This window comes from Eupeodes corollae, chromosome 1 (assembly GCF_945859685.1).
Source record: "Eupeodes corollae chromosome 1, idEupCoro1.1, whole genome shotgun sequence".
Taxonomy (NCBI): domain Eukaryota; kingdom Metazoa; phylum Arthropoda; class Insecta; order Diptera; family Syrphidae; genus Eupeodes; species Eupeodes corollae.
Genome location: NC_079147.1, coordinates 76,989,357 through 77,009,839, shown reverse-complemented (window position 1 = coordinate 77,009,839; position 20,483 = coordinate 76,989,357). Strand labels below are relative to the sequence as shown.

General features: G+C 35.0%; 1 protein-coding gene and 1 non-coding gene across 3 annotated transcripts in view; one reads left to right on the top strand and one right to left on the bottom strand.

The window, feature by feature from the left end:
* Positions 1 to 6,393: 6,393 nt before the first annotated feature.
* Positions 6,394 to 20,483, bottom strand: part of LOC129940687 (carotenoid isomerooxygenase) — a 32,265-nt gene continuing 18,175 nt past the window's right edge. For both annotated transcript variants that reach the window (XM_056049100.1, XM_056049101.1), the window contains 6 exons: positions 17,034 to 17,292; positions 16,857 to 16,964; positions 7,733 to 7,986; positions 6,893 to 7,662; positions 6,733 to 6,831; positions 6,394 to 6,659 (listed from right to left, as the gene is read on the bottom strand). In XM_056049100.1, the coding sequence (XP_055905075.1) occupies positions 6,483 to 6,659; positions 6,733 to 6,831; positions 6,893 to 7,662; positions 7,733 to 7,986; positions 16,857 to 16,964; positions 17,034 to 17,292 (1,667 nt within the window). In that variant the 3' untranslated portion in view covers positions 6,394 to 6,482. The remainder of the gene's footprint in view (positions 6,660 to 6,732; positions 6,832 to 6,892; positions 7,663 to 7,732; positions 7,987 to 16,856; positions 16,965 to 17,033; positions 17,293 to 20,483) is intronic.
* Trnap-agg (transfer RNA proline (anticodon AGG)) lies at positions 16,738 to 16,809 on the top strand. Its single transcript has one exon. It is a non-coding gene; the product is annotated as a tRNA-Pro (tRNA).

Here is a 20,483-nt window from a genome sequence, read left to right as displayed (position 1 = left end):
AATGGTGTTGTCATGTTGTGCTTGCCGCCTCATTGCACACATAGAATTCAGCCTCTGGACGTATCATTTTTTGGTCCACTTGACAGTTACCATAATCGGGAATTGACAACATGGCTTAAAAACCACCCCGGCAGAACAGTTGGCCTCTACCAAATTAGCGCTTTGTTTGGTAAGGCATATGGATGCGCTGCTTCAGTGGGCAACATTACAAGTGGCTTTGAAAAATGTGGAATTTATCCATTCAACCCGAACATTTTCCCCGATCATTTGTTTTTGCCTAGCGATGTAACAGAAAATGAATTAAACATGGATGAAGTTGCAAGTTTCAAGTCCTACAACATTGTCATCTTATCCGTTCGTTGAACAGATGCTAAAGTCTATTACGCCATTGCCAAAATCTATTTCGACAGGAAGTGCCAGAAAAAAAGGAAGGCTACAGCTACAGGATCTTAAGTTCTCACTTTAAGCCCATATATGAGTGAAGTTAAAGCTCAGGTCCAGGCAAAAAATGAAAAAGAAAATCGGAAGAGTCTTAGAGCTCGAAAAGTAACAAAACAAGACGATGATGTTTCGCAGGACTTTTCAGAAGATGATGACGATGTGTCTTGCATTTACTGCAATAAGCTGTTTTCTAAAAATAGTAATACATGTTTGAATTCTATAATTTTAAGTTTTTTTTTTGTTATAAATAAATAAATAAACTTAATTGACTTTATTTTAATTGCTTTGGTCTTAGATTTTTCTATTTTCAGCTTTATAGAAAAAGTATGTCATCTTAAGCAGATCTCCCCTAAGTTTCTATCAAATTTCTGTTAAAAAGTATAATTATTGATAAATTGTGTTTTGGTTCATCATGGGTCGCGTGAATAAATGCTGGTGAATTATCTGTTAATAATTGTTTTGATGTCTATGAGCCTGAGTCATCGAATGAATGAATGAATTATAATATTGAAGATAATGAAAAAAAGACCCTTCTTTCCGATGTGACCCTGTCGACAACAACAAATAGTGAAAATTGTAGAGCTGAGAAAATTCAAGTTTTGGCCACACTTCCTTCACATTGGTCAAAAAAAACGATAAGGAGAGAATTTAGTTTCTAAAGGAATGGTTAAACCCTCAAAAAAATCTGGGAAGAAAGGGAATTCGCTTTACAGCCCACAATTAAAAAAGGAAAGACTCTAAAAAATGAAACAATCGAGCGCTTTAAAGCTTTTTATTTGTTGGATGATGCTAGTCGCATAATGCCTGGAATTGAAGATTATAAATCTGTGATAGAAAACGGAATTAAAATTCATTAACAAAAACGCTTTTAATTATTTAATATTCATGAGTTAAATAAAAAATTCGCAGAAGCTTTTCCCGACGAGAAAGTTTCAAAGTCTCCGTCTACGCGAATGTTTATCTGCTGGCAAGAGTGGTACTCATAATGTGTGTGTATGTAAAATTCATCAAAATATTAAACTACAGTTGAACGAATTAATAAATTAACTAAAAAAACAGGGCACAGTTTTATCAGAAACTTCTAATGATTTAATTAAAAGCTCGGTTTGCCAAGAATCAACATCATTATGCTATTTTTCTAACTGTACTAAATGCCCAGGAACTGATAACGTTGTTAATAAATGGAAATTATTACTTGATAATCATGAAATTGATGAAATTACATACAGCCAATGGAAAAGTACCGACAGGTAAGGATAAACTCATCCAAATCACTCTTCTATTTTACTTCATTTACTAAACTTCGTAATATAATAAATAATAATTAAATTTTCTCTAACAAAAGCTCAAGCTTCATATTTTACTGAAAAGAAGGAAACATGAAAACTGTGATATAATTTCAGACAGTTTATCTCAAATGTACAGCTTGCATCTTCCCAAATGTACTTAAACGTAGATGTATTTTATATCAGCTAAATAGTGTTTTTTAGTTCTTCAAACTTTATTTTATTTATTCAATAAAAAGTCGCACAGTCTTCTATATTTATTTATCAAACTGATGAACATTGTTCAGTCTATTTCCAGTGGATTTTCAATTAATATCGAACGTTTTTGGACTTACATATACCCGAGAGACCGCTGAGTTATACGTTAATTTATATGCCTGGTATCCAATGCCAGCAAGCGTTCAAAAACTGTTGATTCATTCTCATGAAGTTATTCAGTCCTGTTCCATGGCAATCGGGATGATGTCCGAAGAAGCGCTCGGAGCAAGAAATAAGGATTTGAGAAAATATAGAGAACACCACACGAGGAAATTTAACAGAAAATGTACAATGGAAGATTTATTTCACACTCTTCTCTATTTATCTGATCCTTACAATTTTAATTTATCGTCAAAAAACTGTTGTTTTTTTTTTAACTTTTCATGCTTTAAAATCTGTTACTCTGTAACTTTTAGATCGATTTTAGATTTTTTATTTCATTTTTGAAAACAAAACCTTCCATTGAATATCACACTAATTACATGGATTTACTATAAGGGAAAAAATCTTTTTACAAATTTAGTTTTTATACATAAAATAAAATATTTTATAGAAACTTTTTAATTTGTTAAATATTATATTTCTGAAATTTTCAATGCAAAGTATTAAAAAATCCGCCATTGTAAAGTCATTTCAAAAATGTGTGTTTTAGTAAAGACCATAGGTAAACTAGCTTTTTTTAAATAGTTGTAATTGTAAAAGAGGAAAATATTTCGTCCAAGTTCAATTGAATTGTATCACAAAGACATGTGTTGAATTTCATTAAGATCGGTTTAATAGTTTTCGAAAACTTTTGACAACCAACTTTTTAAAGACAATTTCGAAAAAAAACACATTTTACGTTTTCAGTGTAATAAAATTAACATCGAATCGTCGATTCCTGGGCCATAAAGTAAAGAACCTGTATCAGTTCCAATGTTCAGTGCATCTTTAAAGCCTAGTACATACTCGTGAACCCATACAAATTTCAGTTTTTGGTTCACCCGTGAAGCTGAGTGTAGAACAAAGTGGAGAGTTTTCGTTCACGGGCAATTCACGTGCAAAATGTACGGGAACTGTTGGTGAAGCTTTTACATTTGGTTTCCACATTTTAAAGTTTGTGGCTGCTTGCGCGTTGTTCTAAAAAAAGTTAAAATGGTGTTATATGAAATAGAATACCTATTTGAAGATTCAACTGATGAAGTTGACGATGTTCACAACGTGTACTCACAAGTGTGTACCAGTGAGCAATGTCAAAAGTTCACTTTCTGCACTGGCGAACGTTCACTTCACTAGAAAGTATGTACTAGGCTTAAGCTCCTGTAGATGACGCGAGTCTTGCTTGCGCATTTTTCTTTAGCTGCGAACACACAGATTTCATATTTGCTAAAGTGTAACCAAACCTATTAAACAATGCCCTGTTAGTTAAGAAAAATCTCCCTAATCAAGTGACTTTTGTCAAAATGACAGTTGATCATATCTTTTCTTGCAGCTGAAAGCTGAACTTAATTACTTTATGATTTATTTATTTTCTGCACAATTTCATTTAATATTTTCTGTAAAAAGGTCGATTTGGCAGGTAAATACGTATATATAGAAATAATAAGTAAGTAATACATCTGAGGAGTGTTTTGTAGACACTAAGGTTTTTCGTAGATTTTGTACAATCAACTTCAAGTAAAGGTTTGTGAAGTAAAGTTCTGAATTTAAAATTAATGACACTTACAAAAACTAACTAGTTGCCTTGGTTAAAATGTACGTTCACAGAATGAAGTTGACTGCAAATGAAGTTCCTTATTTTGTCTGAACCTGCCCATTGTTTATTCTTTTTTTTAGTTTTTAATCGTTTTAATGAGTGGAATCGAATTGTGGTATAGTGATAGTGATACGGTTACAGAAGGAAATATTCACCCCTATCACAGAGTCCCTCGTAGCAAAGTTCCGAATGCTTTGTTACGCTACGAATACGAATAAATTCACTTCATCAGCCCCGAACGAAATCAAAACAGCATTGCCTCACAGCAATCCTTTCAATCGATTTCAATTTTTGTTGTTAGTATTTTGATGTTGGATAATTGTTTTGTTAATCAAAAATGGATTCGATAGCAATTGCAATTTTTGAAATAAATTCGGAAAATACCCAAAGAAGACGGAAATTAAAATTACAACGCAAGATTTTGAGAGATGCGTTCAATCCATTCGAACTCGATGACAAAGTGTTAGTAACATTTTTATTTTATCAGTACCTACATATTTTATAATTTAAATTCATTTGCAGATTTAAAAAAAACTTTCGGCAGCATTCAAATACATGTTGGAGGAGCTGGACGAAGAACTTGATCCGTGTGTCTTTTCTTGTTTAAGGGGAGGAGTGCAGCTGCCTATTTATTTAGAGCATAAACCGTAAAAATAACGGTAAAAGAGGGTGAGACAGGAAACTTAAGTAAGTTGCAGGAGCACCAGATATGGGAGTTTTACTCTTAATAATTCTTGTAAATAACAGCCAGATCAGAGGGTGAGAAGAACTTCTTGAAAACCCAAACATCTTGCGGCATTTTTGGCGACATATATATGTGATCATTTCGCAAGAGGTGGTTGGTGGTACACATACCTACAATATCGAGATGTTCAGTCTCCTCGATGCAAGTGCCATCCATGGATAATGGCAATAATGGGGTATATATCGCTTTAACGATACAAGACAGCATTGGTTTTTCGAAGTATTAAATTCCACGCGGTTTGTTTTAATCCCCATTATACAATGATGTTAAGATTAGAATTTAATGAACTTATCATATTTTGTCATTGCAGTTCCACATCCGAAGAAGAGGGATGTGATTCTGAAAATGAATATGAAAAGCCAAGAGTATTATCGTCAGCGAAACAATTTATTGGATTAGAAGTTGCAGAGCCTGGGCACACCAGCATTTATTTTGTGGTTTTTTCGCATGGTAATTTATAATCCAATGAAGGAGAGATTCATGAAAACCGAAAGCACGCATTTTCAATATGAGAGCCTAATGCCAATTACTATAAAATGCTTTTGGAATATCAAGTGCAGGAATCTAACTCTCTTCAAAGCGATGTAAAGATTTGCTCCACTGTTCGGTAAGATGAACCATGAGATCACGAGTGAACCTATTGCAATTTATTTATTTTATCTTATAAAAAATATTGTTTTCAACATTCGGAAAAATTTTGAGAAAAATCGAATTGACAGTATTTTTTATAAAAAATAAAAACAAAAAAACAATACTAAAACTTGGTAAAAATGTACTTTCGATTTAAATAACTTTTTAAAAATTAAAAATATTGTCTTCTAACTTATTTTATTTCACAGAAAATATTGTTTTCGATATTCAAGAGTTTTTTTTATAAAAATCCAACAGTCCGTTTTTTCATAAAACAAATAAAATCTTCAAGAAATAGAACGCAAAATTTGGTAAAAATTGATGTTCAGGTCTTGATATCTCTAAAATTCATTTAATTCATCTAATTTGTAAAAATTTAAGAAATGTTACTAAAATTTGTAAAAACTACAAACTTTTAAGCAAGACAAATCAGTGTGGGTCGCATTCCAGCCTCTTTTTTAAACTGCTATGGTAAAAAAAACACACACGCAATTTTCTTGAGAGCCCTTCCTGCATCTTTCTGCCTTATTATCTGTATAACAAAATTTAATTGAAGTCGATATCTCTTCTGTTTCTTGAGCTATGGATGACGAAAAAAACGTCGCGAACGTACGTCCACACGCACGCACAGGCATATTTCTAAAAATCTTTTATATCGACTCTAGGGACCTTGAAACGTCAAGAAATGTCAAAAATTTCAATTTGACAAATCGGACCCATTTCAATAACTTCCTATGGGAAGTTAAAAATCCGTGTTATTTTGCATAAGAAAGTCTACCTTTTTTTTGATAACGGTTAAAACTAATTCCCATGTATGTTATTGTTTTAATTTGGTTTTACTGTTTGCAACTGTCTCTGTGTCTATTTTAAAGTCCATGTCTGTACATATGTCCCTTAGGTCAAAATGTACTTGTGAATTCTTGAGAAATAAAATAATTAAAGTTTAGTTCTTAGATTTCTCACAGGAAAAGTGAAAGTTTAAATTTCTGAGGACATGGAAATCTCTGAGATCCTATAAATAAAACATAAACTGAACAATTCTCTGAAAATTTTGCACAGAAACCTTGGTTACTTAGAGTGATGGGACTTTACTAACGTAAGGAATTTAAAATTCCCAAAACAGTTTTTATTCATATGGCCCTGTTCTTTCCCCATTAATAAAGGGGATTCTTCTCAAGTTAGTGGACATAGAAATATGTCTTGACATTGGTGTTATTTTCAAGTTAAAGTCAAGAAAATTCAAGTAATCTTAGTTTTTTTTAGTATTAATCATTTTAGTAATAAAATTTAAAGTAAACTTTAAAGCTTAACAATAAAAATGAAGTTTTATTATTCGAGAGTGTACTTTGTTCTTTTTTTGTAAACAGATCAAATTTGAATATTAAAATCAAACAGTATTTGGCGCGAACCATCCATGCAAACATTTAGGAACTGGACCACTCGAATGGAATTCACATCGTCCCATCTCTGTCCAAGTCTTGGCACACAGTACTAGTAAACCAACATGGTTGTCATTAACGCCTCCCCATACCATAGCTGCCAGCACAACGCCATCATCTTCATCCTTTAAGAAAAAAAAACAAAATTATGCTTCAGTAGAAATATAAAAGATAGTTTTGTGAGTTTGTTAACATTACTTGAGATCCAGGTGTAGGAACAAAAATAGGTTCACTAGGGTAGCAGTTTTTCTCACACCATTTCTTTGAAGTTTTCGTTATAACATCCACCTTTATCAGCTTTTAAAACATAGGGAAGAACATTTGTAGTTATTCAAAAACATATAAAATTGAAACTTACTGTTCCAGGATTTTCGTAATCAACATCTGAACTTATTGCGTAAAAATATCGATACTTCTGACCTAGGTACAACTCGTAGTTTATTCTTGGAGTCTCACATCCCAGATCGCAGAGCAGCTCCGGTCTGACCATGATAGTTTTATCTGGCATCTCATAAGCTTCTGCTTTGGTATCTGGAAGCTTGACCAAATTCACCAAGCACTCATATTTGAACTCGTTAATCCGTTGGGATTCAGTCATAATGGACTCGCAGTTGTTCGTGGGAAAGTGAGTGATATCATCATATTGTGACTCTGATCGTTTAAACTGGCCTTGTGCTTTGGTTTGTTGTAATCTAGAACTGATGCCTCCCAGCGAGAATGACTTTGTAAATCCCCGACGTTGACTAGCAGTTCCATTGAGAGGGAGGACGAATCTAAGTGGGCGACCACGAAACATTGCCGCATAGTTGGGATTCGTTTGCATATTCATCATGCTATCCAGGTACATACAATTGATCATGGATGGATCCTTGTAGCAGCAAATGTCGATAACTACATGGTTGTCCTCCTCGTATTGATTTATGATGTGAAGGTAGAAGAAGGCCTCCGACCGAAAAGTGTACATGAGTTTGCCAGTTTTGCGACTTAATAAATAGAAATGCGTGCATTTGTTATCGAACCATTTGAGGCAGGACGAGAAGTTTTGACTATTTAGGTGGGATCTCACAAACTCCGAGAGGGATATGGATAGGGGTTGTTCAACTACGATGAAATAGTTTTCTGTTATTCCTAAAAAATCAAAATAAAAATAAAAGTCTTAAATATTCTATATTTATTCATAAGTATTTGTCGTCTTTACCAAATGTGTGCATATAACCGGGATTCAGGAGCCAACGACAGGGCACCGATGCGACGATATAAGCGTCTTGGAACATAGAATCACCAGCGGGAAAACATATAATATTATACGCAGGACCGGAACGACCAGCTGACAAACCTAAATTGTAAACCGTTTTGTCGGCCAAGACATGTGGATGGGATGTATGACTGACGACTCCAATATAGTCGTTAAGGAAAACCCGACCTTCGGTTTCTAGTGTTACTGGATTTATTCTGGAAAAAGGAAAACAAATTATGTTAGTGAATCTATGTAATAAATTGTGAACTATTAAGATAGATAACTGCTAAGTAGAAACATCTTAAATCGAACAACATATGTCCCAAGTTCAATGGAGTCTTCACTATTTACTTAACCTCACATAGATGACCTACTTTGAATTGGGGTATAAATTATGTGATTCTTTTATGGACGATGAAACGTGGTTATCTTTCTAGGATCAATGAACTCTTAAAATCAGTGACATCTTATCGTGAGGTACGGTTGTTCTTCGTCTTCAGTAAAGAACTAGACTGGAGACTTCTATTTGATTATTGCAAAATTGCACATTTTTTGGATTTAAGAAATATTGATTTTTTTTTTCAAAGTTCTATAATATTAAAAACGGGTCAACATTTTTGTACAAAATTCAAATGTAGAGCGTATGTTTACAATCACTTAACAATAATAATATTTTTAAATCAAAATTGAAAAATTTTATTTGTAAAAAACTAATTTAATAAAAACCGCTCTAACGATTTTCGAAAAAAAAAAATGTTTAAACCCAGGGTTTTTTGATTTATAAAACGGCATTTATGCTTAGTACATGTTAAACGGGCCAGAAAGAGTATATGTATTTTCTATTAGAATTACTTGGTCGACGTATACACATTATACCTATGTGTATAGGTAACACATATATACATCCTCTACAACTACAAAACGCACAAGAACCTGACTGTAAACAACACATGAATAGCAATTTCTTGTACCTGTTCGTGAAACGAAATAATAAACTGGACGTAATAACTCCATGTTTGCGCTGAAAACTTGTAGGAAAGAAGGAATGTGATTGGATTGTAGTAAGTACCTTCTACCTAGCAATAACATTCCTTCATTATCATCATGAACATGCCTTTATCTATCTATCTGCAAAAAGCTGAGCCGCCAATGAACTATTCTTTATTCATTTTAGACACATACCTAACTACACAACCCATAGGCGATCGCTTTACAATTTTAACATACATATTCTTCCTCTTTCTTATCTTCAGATAATTTACTTTCCATCCTGGTTCTTCTAATATGAAATTAAAATAAAACTATCCAAAGGAAAAAGCTTTGAACGAACTAGTTGAATACACAAACAATTGTTTTCGTTAAGTATGCTTACAAATATTTTTCAATTCCGGGATGAGTTGTCCTAGGATGAGATGTGTTTTGGGATGATTCGCGCCTTTGTATATACAAAGGAAATACCTGGAAACTAGCTTAACGACAACAAACGGTGTGTATTCGATAAGTTCATTCAAATACACAAACCCTTTTCCTTAACATAATATTTTCCGACTATTTTATATTACATATTTGCATTAAATAAAAAGTTAAGTTTTTTCAACAAATTATAAATTAATATTCAGTAAAATACAATTTTGTTCCGGTTCGATTTACCGCAACAAAAATCATCCGTTACATGATTCTTAAAATCGTTTCGGACTATGTATTTGCGCCATGGTTTATTCTCGTTGTGTGTCTTCCCCTCCATCCCAACCTCTCCCATATCTTATAATTTCATTTTCAGCCCGTTGTCCTCGAGGGTCATGAGAGTAGCCCTTAAAGGATGACAAATGTGTATTTATATCCCAGGGGCGAACGCAGAAAAAAATTTCGGGGGGGGGGGGTTTCAATAAATATATGTTATATTATTTTTTTTATTTTAAATTTCAAGTGTTTTTTTTTGGTTTTTTGGCACTATTTTATATATGTAGGTACTAATAAACATGTTTGAATAAAAATTAAAAATATACACATACATACTCGTATGTAGTTATCTACATATCATACATTTTTGGTTAGATATATACAGAATATTTACAAAGTGAAATCCAAGCGCCTTGGTACTTTTGCCATAATGTTTAGTACATCCTCATAATCGATGTCTATTTCTTTGTAGATGGTCATTCATGAGTAAATACTTCAACAGTTCTTTTCATGTCTTCTTCATGGAGTTTGCAACATTTTTCTGGTAAAATATTTTGAATTTTGGAAATTGATTCACGATGGTCGAGAAACCGACATTTTAACTGAACCAACAAATGGTCCAAAAAAGGAACATAGCGGTCTGTCTAAAATATACTTCCGGACCACCCGCATAATTGTCTCGTTTTGTCTATTTGGCAATAATTCGTGGGAATACCAATTGTAAGCCCATTTTGTCAGCCAATTCCTTAGCTTCTGTAAATATGCTACCAAATCTTGTTTCGGAATTATGTCGCATTTCGACAATTTTTTCGTAAGGACGGTTGGCATATTCTACGCAGCTGCTGAGATCGCAATCTTTTTTTTGGAGAAACTCACTAAGATTCTTAAAAAGGCTAAAAATTGGCTTTATCACTGTTAAGGAAACAATAAATTGAGCATTTTGTATTGCTGTTAGTAAAGTTTGAGGTTTGACTCTATCACTTTTCAAATTTTGTTCATCCAGGATCTCTAACGAACAGTAGATATGCTCATAAACGTCATAAAACAAACTAAAGGAGTTTAAATGCTCAACCCAACGCGTTTCGCAAAATTTTAAAAGCCGTGTTTGTTTTGCTTTTGGACAGGAAGCGGTCTTTTAAAATTGTAGCTGCTTTGTTTGAAATTCTGAACAAATTAACAACCTCTTTGATGGTTCCTACTACAAAATAATAATGTAACACAGATTTTGTCAAATTGCAATCTGATTTATTTGAATTTAATTGATGATTATAATGATGATGACACACACACTACGGCGTATGAGTACTTTCAGTTTTTTTTACAAAAACTAAAAACCTAACAAAAAACAATAAAAACTATACTTTTACTTTCGACTCAAATACCTTTTCAAAAATTAAAAATATTGTCTTCAAACTTTTTGTATTTCACAGAAAATATTGTTTTCGATATTCAGTAGTTTTTTGTATAAAAATCCAACAGTCCGTTTTTCATAAAAAAATAAAATCTACAAGAAATAGTACGCAAATTTGGTAAAAATTGATGTTCGGTTCTTGATATCTCTCAAATCAATTTCATTCATCCAACTTGTAAAATTTTTAAAAATGCTACTTAAATTGGTAAAAATTTGTTTTCGGCTAAAAGTCTGTTTAACAAAACTAATCAACTTACTTATCTATCTTTCCAATTGAAGTCGCTTTGTTTTTTTTTTTTGTTATCACTGTATACCAGTATAATATCTTACAAACAAATATAGCTTTTGCTCAGTACTTGTTCTACTTTAAATACAAACTCAATATTGTGTGTCTTAAATACAGTCAGAGTGTACGTACAGTGCCGGTAACAAAAATAGTACCACTAATACATTTTTCACCATAAGAAACATGGCGTAATTTTTAAGGACGGACGAAAGCAAAATTGTTTTGCTTGGAGGAAAATGATCACGCGGAGAACAACTCAAAATTCACTCTCAAAATGGTAGGTCATGGAGGATAAAGCATAATGGTTTGGGCTTGCTTCTCCTATTATGACTTTGAACCAATGTTGGATCAACACGTTTATATTGACATTTTCAAAAACATTATGCTATCCTATGAAGATCAAGAAATTCCGCTTTTGTCGGTCTTCCAAGAGGTTAAAGACCCAAAAATATGAGCAAGAAGGCTATTTGTTTGGTTTCAACTCCATACAATAAATGTGAAAAAGTGGCCAGTCCATTCGCCTAATCTCAATCCAATTGAGAATGTGGTGGGCTGACTTATACAAAGCAGTTTCAGAAATGAAACCAACTAGCAACGAAGCACTGTGGGACGTAATAAAGGTCTCCTGGAAAATATTTCGCTATAGAACATTCCAGGATATGGATCGATGACCAGGTGATGTGAGTTGGTAATAGCCAACAAAAACTTTGTCACGAAGTATTAATTTTATTTCAACACACTATTTAGAATACAATTTTGTTGATTGTTTTTTCATGTTTTTTAAAGTAATAATTTTTTGTTAAGAAATGTAGTAGTGGTGCTATTTTTTCAAATATGTTTTTGGTGCTATTGTTTTTACAGCAGCTGTATACTGCAATATAATAACTTACATTTCGGTTTTCACTGTTCTGTGACACCTCTAGTTTTTGCTTTTTTGTGGGGGGACTTTTTTCGTCAGCATTCGTAATTGTTGCACTTGTAGCATTTGTGTTTACTGTCTGTTTAAAAAACTTCAGAATATTATTTTTCCTCATTTTACTCTAAGTTTTCAAAAACTAAATACAAATCAGATCCAAATATCAAAAAATGCTAAAAAATGACTTGCTTTCACGATTCACAAAACAGTTTGACTTTGACTTCAAAGCTAAAACTTAATTTTCATATGCATTATGCATGTATATTTTTTTTCTATTTTCACAGTTCTCTTTTTTTTGTTTTCGCATTTTCAAATTTCCCGTAGATTGCTTGATTGAATTTTGAAATTGTAGCAAATTTATACAAATTTTTCGTTTAACATAGTTTGAAAAATTAATTTTGTATCATTTCTGTTGAACAATAATGGATATTTGTTTACTGCACATATTCTGATATTTCGGAGGGGGTTGTAACCCCCAAAACCCCCCCATGCGTTCGCCCCTGGCTATATCCCGTTTGGAGATCGTGCTGAGCCAGCGGACGAGCTGCAGACTCACACGACAAATCGTTTAAAAGAGTGAGGAGCGCTCCCGAACATCATGGCCAGTGAGCCCAACATATTGTTCTAGTATGGACCTTGGGTCCACCATAACTTTCTTAATTGCTAACTAAATTAATTCATAAATTATGTACAACCGAAATTGAATGAAGCGCTAAGTGTTCATCCCTAATATCTTTAATCAATAAGATCAAACGAATTTTAGGTTATAAATTATTTTGAATAATTACGCTGGTACTTTCTTCTTCGGACCTCTTCCACAAATAGTTTTTATAGTAGAGTAGCTGAGAGAAGAGACCCTCTAAACTGCACCAACTATAGAGGAATAAGTCTACTTAGCATCGCCTATAAAATCTTCTCTGCCCTAATATGTGAACGTCTAAAGCCCATCGTCAACAACCTGATAGGTCCTTATCAGTGTGGTTTTAGACCAGGAAAGTCCACAGTTGATCAAATATTCACATTACGGCAGATCCTGGAAAAAACTCAAGAACACCAAATCGACACCCACCATCTTTTCATCGATTTCAAGGCCGCATATGACAGCATCTACAGGGACGAGCTGTATAGAGCCATGTCTAGTTTTGGCATCCCTGCCAAACTAATCCGTTTGTGCAGGATGACCATGGAGAATTCACGCTGCTCCATAAAGGTTGGAAACAACTTACAGAACCTTTTGATGTCAAAAAAGGCTTTAGACAAGGTGAATAGTGCAGAGCTCACACGACAACACTAGAGGCACTATCTTTCAAAAGTCTGTCCAATTACTGGCATATGCTGATGACATTGACATTATCGGAAGAACCCAGCGTGATGTCAATAGGGCTTTTGTGAGTATTGAGGCAGAAGCGGCAAAAATGGGTTTAACGGTTAATGAGGGCAAAACAAAGTACATGCTGTCGTCTAGAAAGGACATACAACACCGACGTTTTGGTCAAAACGTCACAATCGACAGACGTAACTTTGAGATAGTCAAGGACTTCGTCTACCTAGGCTCCGCTGTAAACGCAGAAAACAACACCAGCGCTGAGATCAAACGCAGAATAACTCTTGCTAACCGCTGTTTCTTTGGACTAAGAAAGCAATTGAGTAGTAATGTCCTCTCTCGAGGGACCAAAGTGTTGCTATATAAGACCCTTATCATCCCCGTCCTGCTATACGGTGCAGAAGCATGGACCATGACAAAAGCGGATGAAAGCACCTTGGGTCGCTTCGAGAGAAAAGTTCTTCGTGTGATCTACGGTCCCGTATGCATCGAAGGGGAGTGGAGGAGAAGATGGAACGACGAACTGTACGGGCTGTACAGCGACGTAGACTTAGCCAGAAGAGTAAAAGTCCAACGACTAAGATGGCTGGGTCACGTAGAGCGCATGGAAACCAATGCTCTGGCCCGGAAAGTCTACGAATCCGCACCCACAGGACAGCGCAGTAGAGGAAGACCGCGGATCAGGTGGCGCGCACAAGTGGAAGGTGACCTCACCCAACGCGCGAAACTGGAGACATCTAGCTAGGGACCGAGCTAGATGCAGAAGTTTGTTGGGTGAGGCCCTAGTTAACACAGGACTGTAGCGCCACCTTAAGTAAGTAAGTAAGCTGAGAGAATGCTCACGCCAATTTATTTCAACTTTGAATTTTCTTTTATTCTTCTAATTTTTCTGTTAGTTGTATTTTTGAACTGGTTTTGGGAAAACTCCAAAACTTAACAAATCCATAAAGTATGTGTGTGCGTGTGAGAGGCTCGCCTGAATTCGATTTCGGAGTGACACCGTAACTTTTAATTCAGCGAGAAATCTGGTTGGGTGAGAGAATGTGTGTTTGTTTAATGAGGCCACAGAAGAAGCTTGAATGTTTAATCACTTTTTGGTTGGTCTCCAAGTTTAAAGGAAGCAAAGAAGAAAGTATAAGGAAAAATATACACACGATAAGTAGATTAGTGTTGAAACCTGTTTCTTTTTGTTTCTTGAAATTCGTTTGGTTTTCTTGCGTTCAATCCCAAGATTTGTGGGAGTCGAGTTTTAATTTTATCTTTCGGGACAGTATAATAGCGGTCCATTCAAGCGGTTGCGGTAAATTCGCTTTTGCATTGTTCTTTTCCATATCTGTTTAAATTACTTCGTTGCTATTTTACTTATCTACCCTTGTATCATTGTCATCTAATTCCTTTGAAAAGATTCCTAGGTTTTTATCCGAAGCCTTCTCCCACGGTTTCCTAGGACATTTTGTTAAACAAATAAAATTATCAAACTCCCCGTCAGGGGTTAAAAAAATGTCTTTTCTTTTAAAATTTTGAAGAAACATTTTTAGCTTCCCGGTTTAAATTTTGTCTTAAAAATAACTGTCGTATAAGCACTAAATAAAGAGCTTATAACTATATGAACATTTTAAATTTAAACTTTGTCAAAAAATGTTGTCCCCTTTCTGAGATATCGAGTTTTGTAAACAAAATTAGTTTTGTATTAAAAATAAAAAACAACAGTTTTGATCATAAATAATCATCATCAATTTGATCGTTGACAAGAGCTTGCACGGAACGAGAAGAATTTTGAAATCGTTCCATTTGTTCTTAAGAAAACTTAAAAACAAAATAAAGGTTTTTTGAGGGGTACCATTCTGGAGCAATACGAAAATATGTTTTTCTTGTAGAAAGAAGCCAAGAACACAAAATTTAGAGAAAGTTTTAGAAAAATCATATGTTTGAACCAAAAAATTAGTGTGGGGACTGCTGTTATTTTTCGTATAGATAAAATGAAAAAAAAAACGCCTTATACTAATCGGCTGAAAATCTTAATTTCAATCAGCACAATTGTTTGGACTGTAGGGGATAGGAAAGACAGACAGACAAAAGGAATCGGGGTACCCACTTTTTTCGTAATGTCATATTTGATTAAAAACTCTAGTTTGAAATTGTTTACTAATGTAAAACTTGCTATATAGTTCCTATATGTCGCAATAAAAATCACTTCAATAATCACTATTTAAGTGTGTCAAAAAAATGTAATAATAAAATTGAAGGCTAGTTTAAGAAATTCAAAGGCAACTTAATATAAAATTGATGATCTCCTATTCAAGGTTTCTTCTTAAGAACCGGAATATTTGCTCTTTTTCTTAAAAACAATTTTTATGAAAATAATTTAAAACCTGACTAAATTTTTTTTTAAATTCTTAATTGAACGAAAATCAAAATTTGAGTTGTTTTTGACAGCAAACCACTTTTTGGTGAATGTCGTTAATTACTAATAAATCTTTAAATGAAATCTTTACTTATACAACTTAACTGTATAAGCTTTTTGGCTCATATGACCCCCCCCTCTGGATCGTCAATTGGTCAAAAGTTGATGAATTTGTGTTGTGTTTTTGGAATAGGGCTGAATATCCTATTCTAATTATATTCCTGGTCCAATCTCCAGTCAAAAGTAGTACTTTTAGCAACAAAGTTTAAGGAAGTAAAATACAAATGTTGTTTTCATACAGGTACAAAAAAAATAAATAATTCAAAATATAATGGGGGTCATATCCATTATCGCAATACGATTAGTTTTGAATTGAAGGGAATTCTTACGAAAAAGCAAACGACCCCCCCCCCTGGATCCGCAATTGGTGTGTGTGTCTTTTGTAGGCTTTTAGTCTCGGGTCTTAGCATGGATTTTTGAGAATTTCTGTTTTCCTAGTGGTTTTCTTCTGATTCGAGCCTGCACGGCTTTGATATCTAACATCGCGTAGAAGGCCGGTCACTTACTTTCCAATATTCTCAATAGATTTTACCGTACGATAAACAAAACAATCAGTGATTCCTAGCAACCGCAAGATTCGAAAAACATCACCTTTTCACAAATTACACTTAAAAAGCTTTATTACAACAATACGATGTTCAATGCCACCCCACTGCATGATTATTTTTGACTGCAAACAAAGAACTTTTACGCGGCAATTGATTATAAATGTAATAGGTTAAATAACGGTTAACATAAAGAATGGGCAGAAATAGTTTATTATATGAATGCGTTTAGGCTTGCATCAGTATTTTTAACTTGTTTAAGTAGCTGATAGATATACAAAACTTGTTTTTTCTAATAGCTTCTTGTTTATAAATCCAAATAAGCTCTAGTTTCCTAACTGGCTCGTTGGTCTAGGGGTATGATTTCCGCTTAGGGTGCGGGAGGTCCCGGGTTCAAATCCCGGACGAGCCCAAGTAAAATACATTTTTTTTAAATTTTTATTTCCACAAATCTCTCACCTGTGAATAAATGGAGCTTCAGTAAATGTATAATATTCATCGCCAAATGGATAAATTGATATCATCGTGTTGTCGGAGGCCACATCAGAACGAAACATGGCAGAGACTCTGTAAATAAAATAAACAAATATATCTTTTACTGAGGCACACACAAAGCTTTAACGTTTTCTATTTTACTTATCAAATATTGAATGACATGGATCAGGTACAGAGGCGGTTCCAAATTCGGTCACAATTATCCGTTGTGCCTGAGTATTCTTTTTGAGAGTTTCGGTTTGTATAAATCTATTTTGATAAGTAACAGTGCCATTTTTAATTGCAAAACGATGAAGCAACGCTGAACAATCGAATAAATGCTGGAACGTCATATCACCAACTTTCCAATTTCCGGGTCCGTTCCGTAGAAGACTTCCATTTAACCATGTTGGAATTGTTCCTATATGTATAGAGATTAATAAAAAAGTGTTTCTTTTATAGTTTTTGGTGGTGAAAAGGTGTTACTTTATGTACAACTAAATATTATGAATAATGCGGATCTTATATAAGATGTTTAGTAAAAAGTAATAAGAAGTCTTATTTCTTTATTTTCAAATTAAGAATAGATTTGTGGATATACAAACATTTAAATCCTACAGCCTTAATGAATTTTCCAAATCAAAGATTAACAAAAATGTTGAAAGGTTCACTTTAACCATTCTACATCCAGCATAAGATTCCATCACCTAAAACATAGTGTCACACTGAACACATTCATCGAACATGACGTTTCTTCATCATACTTTTTTTTTTTTTTTTTTTTTTATAATAAGCGCACACTCAAGGGGATATATTACCCTTATTATGTAGACACAGTGTGAGCACTAGGAAAGGGAGAAAGGGGTTGAAAGGAGATGTCGGTGCACATTGGTTTTGAATTCCTGAATATTGCAATAGCTGGGAAAGACAGAGTGTGGCAAGGCATTCCACATTCGCATAGTACGGCTAAAGAACGAATCTCTGTACTTGACAGTACGACCGAAGATGGGCTCGAGGGTATATTGATGAGCATTCTTAGAAGCGCGAGTATTACGGTTGAACTGTTTAAGGGGAGGAATGCAACTGGCTATTTCTCTAGAGCATAAACCATTAAAATAACGGTAAAACAGGGTGAGACAAGAAACATTTCGACGATGTTCAAGAGACGTAAATGATCTTATGATGGTAATATCACCAATCAATCTAAATGCTCTACGTTCAATACTATCCAAGAGGCTTAAGTAAGTTGTAGGAGCACCGGCCCAGATATGGGAGTTATACTCAAGCTTTGGACGTATATAAGTCTTGTAAATAACAGCCAGATCAGAGGGGGAGAAAAACTTCTTGCATCGCCTTAGAAAACCCAAACATCTTGCGGCATTTTTGGCGACATCGCGTATGTGATCGTTCCACAAAAGGTGGTTGGTGATACACATACCAAGAATATCCAGATGTTCAGTTTCCTCGATGCAAGTGCCATTTATGGATAATGGCAGGGGGGGTATATTTCGCTTTAACGATACAAGACAGCATTGCGTTTTCGAAGCATTAAATTCCACGCGGTTTCTTATTCCCCATTGTACAATGCTGTTAAGGTCGGAATTTAATGAGCTTATCATATTTTGTCATTGCAGTTCCACATCCGAAGAAGAGGGGTGTGAATCTGAAAACGAATATGAAAAGCTAAGAGTACTATCGTCAGCGAAACAATGTATTGGATTAGATGTTGCAGACAGGAGATCATTAATAAAAATGAGAAAGAGTGTTGGAGATAGAACAGAGCCCTGGGGCACACCAGCATTTATTTTGTGGTTTTCAGACTTGAATCCATCCAATACAACTTGTATTGAACGATTCGAAAGATAATTACTAATCCAATGAAGTAGGGATTCATGCAAACCGAAAGCACGCATTTTCGATAAGAGAGCCTGATGCCAAACCCTATCAAACGCTTTTGAAATATCTAGTGCAATAATCTTACTTTCTCCAAAACTATGTAAAGATTTGTTCCACTGTTCGGTGAGATGAACCATGAGATCACCAGTGGACCTATTGCTACGAAAGCCATACTGTCGGTCATTAAGAAGCTTCCGTTCTTCAAGATATTTCTTGAGCTGATAATTAATCAGCGTTTCCATGACCTTGGAAAGAAGGGACGTAAGTGCAATCGGTCGATAATTAGACGGTGAGGAAGATTCGCCTTTTTTAGGAATAGGCTGGACAAATGCGGTTTTCCATCCGCTCGGAACGAGACCTGAGGAGTAGGACAGATGAAAAAGCTTACGCAGTGGTTTTGCCAGCGATGAAGAACACCTCTTCAGAACAATAGCGGGGATACCATCCGGACCAGCAGATTTGTGTATGTTAAGATCTTTTAGGACTCTCGCTACAGTACGAGTGCGAAAAAAGATTTGCCCCATAGAATCATTAACTCGCTCAAGTACAGGCGGAGTCATAACACTCACTGGCAGAGTTGAATTGGCGGCGAACTGCCTAGCAAAGAGATTTGCTTTCTCTAAAGAGCTAACAAATGGAGTGTCATTCACAACGAGCGTAGGAACCGAGGAAGAGGAAGAATTCCTCATATTTTTTACAAATGACCAAAAATTTTTACTGCCTTTGGGACATTGCAGTATTTTTTGCCGTAATTGTTGGTCATGTAAAAATTTGGTCCGTCGAATATGGGCGTTGCAGGCCTTCCTGGCTTGCTTGAACTTATTCCGGTTTTCCTCAGTTGGATTGGCTTTAAAACAACGGAAACTTACCTTCTTAACCCTAATAACCTCTTTACAGCTCGCATCGAACCATGCGTTTTCCTTAGGTCTGATGCTTTTAACCCTATTCGGGATAAAAGTTCTCATTCCCAGGAGAATCAAACTTGTGATCATATCAGCGCTGGCGTCAACGTCACTATCGAGGAAGCATAGTGACCAGTTAAAGATCCTAAAGTAATTGTTGAGACCGTCCCAGTTGGCTTTCTCGTATTGCCAAACGGTTCTCATAGGAGCTCTTTCTTTAACTGGAGAGTTTTTACACGAGAAATTTGCTGATATGACACAATGGTCAGATGTGCCTAGAGGAGATAGAACACTAACAGTGTACTTACCAGGGTCAGAGGTAAGAAACAAGTCAAGAGTGTTTTCTGCTCGACCTACGACGTCCGATATTCGAGTGGGCTCGTTGACCAGCTGAGTTAGGTGGTTTAACTCAGCGAAGATCTCAGCACACACTCCTTCTGGTGTTGACTGGCCCGAATGTTGAAGCCATGAAGAATTGTGTACATTGAAATCGCCCGTAACAACGATTTCAGTGCGAGGATAGGACGAAACAATTCTTTGAATGGAATCAGACAAAGCATCAAATTCACGAGAAGTTGATACTCTGTCTAGATTTGGGCTTCGATAAAGGAAGCAATAGTGAATGATTTGCTTGTTCACGGAAAATTTAAACCACATAAAATTGAAAAAAGAATTGGTGCAGAGACCATATTGTGGCAAAAACTGATAAGCAACATCATTCCTAATGTATATGGCGAGACCATGGTGAGAAAAGAATAATGGCACCAAGTTATACCCTTGAATAAAGAATTCAGTGGGATCGGAATCCTCACCC